Source organism: Anser anser (genome assembly GCF_964211835.1).
Source record: "Anser anser genome assembly, chromosome: 10".
NCBI lineage: Eukaryota > Metazoa > Chordata > Aves > Anseriformes > Anatidae > Anser > Anser anser.
The window spans coordinates 837,823-845,393 of record NC_139730.1 but is presented as its reverse complement, the minus strand read 5'-3'; the positions used below and the strand labels follow the sequence as shown (position 1 = coordinate 845,393).

Here is a 7,571-nt window from a genome sequence, read left to right as displayed (position 1 = left end):
CTGTGAGGATAATTATGAAACTACTAGGAACCGTGAGATGACTGGGAACATATTAATTGTAAAAATAATATATATTTACCCAGCACGTTTAAATTTAAGCATTTGGATTAAAACAAATAAGCATTACTCCCATTGTATAGACAAGGAAATTAAGGCACAGCTCTCTGAGTCAAAGGAAGTACTACCTCCTAGGAAACCAGGCAGTTCTCATTTTGAAAAAGTCTAAAGGTTTCTGCTTAGGAGGAGAAACAAACGCAAAGGAGACGGATCAGGCCTTGTGGTAATTTTACAAGATATTCACTGCATTACATATTGAAAATCGGGTTCAAAGCAAGACCGTCTTAACCAGCTGTAACAATTTCAGTCCATAACCCACTTCTATTCTTTTCTTGGTCTCCAGTACCCTTAGCTTTTAAAAAAGCATAAACACCACTTGTTTCCCTTCAGTTTTAAAGGCTGAAAACTGACATGAGAAATGTCTTGCTTTACAGAAAACTGAGTCTTCAATGAAGTCTGATACCAGCTAAAAATCATAAAAACAGTAACTAGAGCATAAATATTTAATATAAATCTTTATGGTTGTATATACTAGAAATGATGGCAAAAGAAACACAAATTTGTAGAACATTGGTTCTCTTCCAATTGTATTTTACAAGATTCAGCCTATCAGTACAATGACATTTTTGCAAGTATCAAAAAAAATAAAGCGAAACAGTATTACATTACACGGTCAAGACAACCAAAATAGTGATGTGCTTAACAGAATCTATACAAGTTAATCTTTAGTAGGTCATCCTTGCTTGCTTCCAAACAAAAAGTTGCTGTCATTTTTTTTTTACATTTTTATTTTTTTTTTACAAAATTATGACCACTAACTAAGAAAATGATGCATCTATGCTACTTCTCACCAGCCATTTATCAGCTTGTTTAGGATTTTATTTAAGCATCAACAATCTATGACGCGAAGCTGAAATTACATGGTTTTGGTGTAATCGAATCTTTGAGAGTAGTTCTTTAATGTCTTAAGAACTTTGTTCTTCAGCTGAATGACTTTAATGTGACAATTATATTTCCAGAAAAAGCGTCTTCCCATGAACCTTCCTTTAGCTTCCACTCCACAGCAGCTTTAACTGATCTTCATTACTCTCGCATGCTGTTTGCAGCAGGATCAGCTCCCTGCACAGCTGCGTGCCCCAGCGCAGGCAGAAGGAAGCGGCTAACACGTTACCTGGGGAGAGGAGAGGGAAGAGGGAAAAGCCTCCCAGAGCCAGCTCAGCCTGAGCTGTTGCGGAACTACACCCTGCTGCTGTAATTCTAGGCTTTCCTTTCAGTCTTCACATTTCAAATTCATGCTATTCACAGAGCGGATTTTAAAGTCCCTTTTTAGGGACTCAGAAACGAAACACCTTCGATGGATCAGTTCTCCCAGAAACAGGAATTTGTCCTCTAGAATCGGAAGACGTTTACCTCGTCTCAGGAGGTGAAGGCCATGAACAATGAGCCGTGCGCTGCTGTCTGACACTCACGGTATTGCCCAGGTGCCACGCGCCTATGATTTCTTTATTTCATCTTTGTATCAGTCTTTGATAATGAGTTTAGAGAAGCTTAATGGAGCTGACTGATTGAATCAGCATGACTGCAGATCAGATCAGAGGTACCACCTGCCTGCTTTGCCACATAGATCCATACAAGTCCTTTCACCAGAAAAATACTGAATATTTAACTTGAAATTCTACTTACAGTGGAAGACTTAATACAATAGCGATTAGTTTCTCTTTGTACCTGTCAGAACAAACTTGTCAAACTGTGCTGATACCATTCTAGTAAGTAGAGTTGTGTGGTGTTTTTTTTTTTTTTAAATTGGCAATATGTTGTGAATGTTTACTTTCCGGCCTTGACTTTCTGAAATGCATTACGTTATAATTTAGCTATCTGTACTAGATTAATCTCAACTATGTAAATATTAATTTTACACGGAAATGTTAGCTTTGTAAAGGTGCGCTCTCCAAGTCCTTCAGATGGAACATAATGGGAGCACAGTGTGGGGAGGGGATGAAGAAGGCACAGATAACTTTTCTAATTCCCCAAATCTAGGTGTACTCAGTGCTGATCCAGTCCTCGGCCAGAAGAGAGAGGAATGACAGCATGGGACACCCTCTGAGTTCAGCAGCCACAATTCACTGTGATATAAGCATCCCACCACAGACGGGCCTTCCTTAGTTTTAGTATCAATTGTGAAGTTACCAACCCCATCCTCTACTTTAATATACTAACAGGATGCAGTTGCTTTTGGCAAAGAATTAAAGGTATGATTTGCAATGCAATGCTATATGGAAGTCAGAACCAGAAGGAAAAAATAAAGGAATGCGGGTATTCCCTCGGGATACTAACAGTATTTTTGTGCTTCTGGACAGCTTTCCTCACCAAATGACCAAGCTCTGCTATTAACGGCTGCTCCAGACCGCAAGCCTGCGTTACTACACTGCTGGTGGAAGATGGGTTAAGGAGATTTCCACCCACTCCACCTGTTTCCTCAGCCACTCATTCCTGGTCCCTCTCCTTATCAGGGCTCGATGCTTTTTCAGTTGTGCCAATCCAACCAGCACCTAAATCAGATGTCTGAGAGGCTGGGGAGGGGAGATGTGGCATGAGGATGCTTGCTTCTAACAGTGAGTGAGAGCAAACAGTCCTGCTGCCCATGGCTCGCTGCCTCCGCAAGGCATTTCAGCCAGCACTTCCTTCTATTCTCATTCAGCACAGCACTTGCATATCTGATTATTTTTAATAACACATTTAAGTGCTTTGTTTAAAGAAGACATGCCTCCTTAGCATGCATTCGGTTGCTATAACTCTTGCTTTGGGAGATGTTTGATCAGGTCTTGAAACATTCAGGCTTTCAGATACATTTCAATAATAATGAAAAAATATTTTCCTACAGAGACGGAACGTGCAATGAATCAAAGGTGGAAAAGAAGCCAATAATACCATGGTGAATGCTATTCTATCTATACAACAATTTAAGGAAATATATATAAAAAAAAGAGATTGAACATATATTGTCAGTATAAGTATGAAATATTGTTTTGCTGTCAGAACTAAGAATGCTCAAACCTAGAACAGAATACATATGGACGTGTAAAATTAACACACAATTGCCACGATCAATCCAAAGACCACAAATTAAATCATTAAAAACTTTGGAAATAGAATGTTGTGTTTTTTAAACATACATAAAATTTGAATAAATGATACAGCTACAAGATTAACTGCTGAAGTAGCACAGTTCTACATTCAAGACTCGAGTAATACACACAGCTGAGACTCCCCCGGTTATCAGTGTCAATTTTGGTATGCACAATTTGATCCAGACTAATGTCGGAGAAACAGTTAAGCCTTACCCTCGAGACTAACGAGATGAGAATAAAGCCTGATGGAATATAACTTTGCCTCATGCAAAGACTGTTTATGCCAGAAGTGTTTGACATTTTTAGGAACTTAGATTTTGAAGAAGGTAGACTCATTCTGCAAAGAAAGTTCAGAATGATAAATACCAGACTTGCAGCACATTAAAATATTAATATTTAATGTTTACTAAGCAGTCTCTGTTATTGTTGTTGTGCATCTATGTAGAACTAAATCCTCCAATTTACATTTTGATTTCCCTCACTGATCTGATAATCACAACACAGATACAGCTGTAAAGTGCAATGTATGCTTTGGTTTCCTTAACTAAAGAAAGCACTTTCATAATGGTTTTAGCCAAAGATAGGACGCACATGTTTACGGACATTATTTGAACAGATGATAATCTCTTTTTACAGTCAGAGAAAAGCTATGAACTACTTAACAAAAATGGTTTCATTCTGGTAGACTAGTGAATTTTAAAGCAGTCCTATTATGTAAATTACTCTAAGAAATTTGGAAGAATTCCACATTAAACAAGGATTCACTGTTAAACTAATTAAAAATCTCAGATTTAGATTTACATTTTAACGAACAACTAAAAAATTGTTGGCAAACCATGTAGCAATTCAAATACAAGCTGACCATTTTCAAAATCTATAAATATTTCCAGAACCATCTTATCAACATAAAAACAGGAAGGAACGGGGATGGTTACAGGGTTCACACGTCTGCGCAAAAGCATATATAAAGGTAATGTTATGTACATTTTATTTCAATAAAGACATAAGACAAACAGCGTAAAGATGCCCAGATGCCCTAAAGATAAATACATTTAAAAGATTCTCATTAAAATGAATCTGTAGTATTTCTTTCCTGCAAGCAAAATACCTTTCTTTAAATACAAAAAAAATCAGTATTCTGAATTGCAAATGTTTTCACTTTTTTGCAGAAAATCTGCCATGATGTTTTTGTTTTTTTTTTTAATGAATAAGGATTTTCCACAAAACAGGCTTGCTCTACATGCTAATTTTTTAAACAGTTCAGTGACACAATGTGCTAGCTACATACACAACAGATAATATAGTAAGAAAACACTCAACCTGATGAAAAGTTAAAATCTTCATTAATACACTGGAAAAAGTTGACATAACTCATGCCTTTTAAAATCAAAAATACAAAAATTAAATGTTTTCCTAAAAAGATTTTCCTTATTTTAAGGACTCATTTGAAAATGAAGCTGCATGTAATTTGTACAATAAAATTGTACAAGTAAACAGGTAATATACATAAAAAATTAATTGACATACTTCTCAATTATCAGTTGTCCACCTTTAATTTCCAATACTGTACTTTCTTAACAAGCATACAAAATATCAAACTTCTCTTTAGAAAAAGTGCCGTTCTGTGACATCTTTTACACAAAAACAGTCTGAGCCTATGGCATGTTAATGCAGTCGAGAGGCAAAGCATCCTAACTTTTACAAATTATACCTTCCATAAAAAGCCTCCTGAAAAGGAGATTACACACCATTATAAAAATATCAACCTCTTGTAGTAGCTGCATTAGAGAACCAAGGCTTGAAGACTATTTCCATATAGCATAGAAAACCACTATGATAGCAGACTGACTGCATTGGTGGCATGGGAGTGTACTGTACCACAGGATTATGCATAGTCACTGGTAGGTACCCTCGCTGTCACACAGTTTAAAACTGATTGTAACGAAGAGCAGTGTAACAGAGGTACCATCAGCCCATGCAAAACATCTTAAAATACTGAGCCACTGTGCAGAATACTTCATTCCTGGAGGAAACAGAAGGCAGCAGTAATTGAATTGCATCAAACCTAACAGGTGACCAAACTAATTCTCCTTTAAGGATTTGCATGCACAGTATAGTCTGAGGTATTCCTTGTCCATCAGTTGTTTGTGCCACTGCAAGATATCGTCTGTCCAGAGTACATGCCATCACAATGGTTTAAAATATTCTGAATATTAGTAATTCTTATATTCTTCTTATCTAGCCAGTCTCTTGATTTTTGAAAAGATTTCAACTACAGTAGAATATTACAGAAACAAAATATAAATGCAGGGTTTTTCTTTCTAAATGAAACTTACATGGGCTAAAACTAGAGAATATTTTTAAACAAATATACAGTATGCAGGCAGACGAAGCAGGAAAACGGCCATTCAACTGTATAATAAAAAACTAAGAAAATTTGGCTATTTCCAGAAAAACTATGAAGCGCCTCAACTAAAAGGAATGCATAATGAAATTCTAATCTAATACAGGTCAAAAGTGTAAAAAGGTTATAAACCTTAACAGGAAAAATAAAACAACTTTTACTGGCCATTCCTGTTGAAATGAGAATCTTAAAGTAACAGAAAAGTGGCTACAAACCCACTTAGAGCACCGAACAGAGAGAAAATAAGAGTCCATTTTCAATCTCTGTTATATCATAAAATCCTGTGTTTCTACAGGTCAAACTGCTGGTGGCAGAAACAGAATTCTTTATAAACTGCAGATGTCCTGTACATAAAAAAATTCATCGGAGTTGCACTAGTTCTAAAGACTTTTCTGTTCTAGCCTACCTACTGTGTTGTACTGTATTGTACTGTATGTATTCAATCTCAGATATATAAAGTCTCTTTCTGTAACCCTTGATTATTGTTGGGCACCAAAGATAAGAAAAGCAAGACGGGGTACAAAAATGCAAAATTTCAACAGTAATGGCAATGTTTTGTTTTAGTCCAAAAGGGTCCTGCATTTTCTCCCCCTTCAGTAAGTAGACAAAAGGCTTTAATCTGGGGGTAGCAAGTCATGCAAGCGAAATCTGTCTCTGATGTGAGGTCGGACATCTTCATTCTGTAGGCAAAAAAAAAGCACAGGTTTTAGAAGAATAAACACATCTATAAATCAGATTTCAATACGGGCAAATTTCTAACACCAGTATATTAATGTGACAAAATAGAAGCCATGAATATTTGTAATCACAATGTTCTTAAAAAAATTATATAACATTCACAACAGTTTTTGAATAAGATTATTTCCATTTTAAGAATAAAGGCACACAACACAGCCAACAGAAGGCTGTACTTAACCTAAATTTCTAAAGATTCTCAATTTCATTATAATTGATGTCACAATTCTCCAGGTTTTCATTAAAAGCACAGCTATAAATGATGGCATTCTGTCCTTTGCTATATAAATAAGTCCTTGTACAAACTTTGAATTACTGCCCAGAGAACGCTTTCCAAGAGACATATATGACTTTTAGCAGTCAAAATCTCAGTGACTCAGAATCTGAAAGTGTGTGATGCTGCTTAGAAGAGCTAACTAATGTTCTGGGGGGAGAGGGCGGAAGCCAAATGAAGGAAAGACTTACCAGCTCTACAAGTTTCTCCAGAAATGGAATCAATTTTAGGAGTTCATTGTCATTTTTATCCATGAACCAGCTTTCTATAGGAATTCCATTTGAAAGCTAAAGTAAAAAAATCATCAACAAATGACATATACTTAATTTATCTAATGATACGATTTGTGAAATAGCATTTTGGGGAAAAATGTTTCCAAGATGCAGTGTATTAATATGTATTTTTCCTCTAAAGTTTGTATTAAAATTCACTTCTGAAATAACTCCTTCCTTTGCATAAATCATTGCAAAAATTTCCACATCAAAGCTGAAATAAACCTAGCTGTAGAAGATCTGCTGAACTGAAAAGCATTCGTATTTTGAGAAAATTTTATGTTAAAACAACACATGGATACTAACCGTGTCCTGGCTGTAGTTTGTGCAAATGAGGCTAAGTCAAACAGGTGGGGTTTTTTGGTTCTTTAATGTAGATGAGACATTAGAGATCACTCTCTGAACTCCTTTATCTATATAATAGGACCAACTGGAATAGTTACATACCATACTTCTGGAAAAATCTAAATCACAGAGTATAACTTTATAACATTTAAGTATACATAATTTTCACAGCTGTGTGTGTCAGTTCAACCAGTGATCTGTTCTTAATGATTTCACTAGCATTAAAAAACGAGGTCTGCAACAAAGTCCAGGGGGCAGTCTTAGCAGACCTGGAGGCTTCTTTAGAAAAAACGAACAAGAAATAAAACTGACTGGTTATAGTTTGTTCATAAAATAAGTCACTCACTTTACACATG

At 35.9% G+C, this 7,571-nt stretch overlaps 1 protein-coding gene across 1 annotated transcript in view; it reads right to left on the bottom strand.

Moving 5' to 3' along the window:
- Positions 1–553: 553 nt before the first annotated feature.
- CTDSPL2 (CTD small phosphatase like 2) overlaps positions 554–7,571 on the bottom strand; it is a 44,093-nt gene continuing 37,075 nt past the window's right edge. Inside the window, exons 12-13 of the mRNA XM_083850350.1 lie at positions 6,790–6,885; positions 554–6,269 (exon numbers count right to left, since the gene is read on the bottom strand). Coding sequence (XP_083706476.1) covers positions 6,204–6,269; positions 6,790–6,885 — 162 coding nt within the window. The 3' untranslated portion in view covers positions 554–6,203. The remainder of the gene's footprint in view (positions 6,270–6,789; positions 6,886–7,571) is intronic.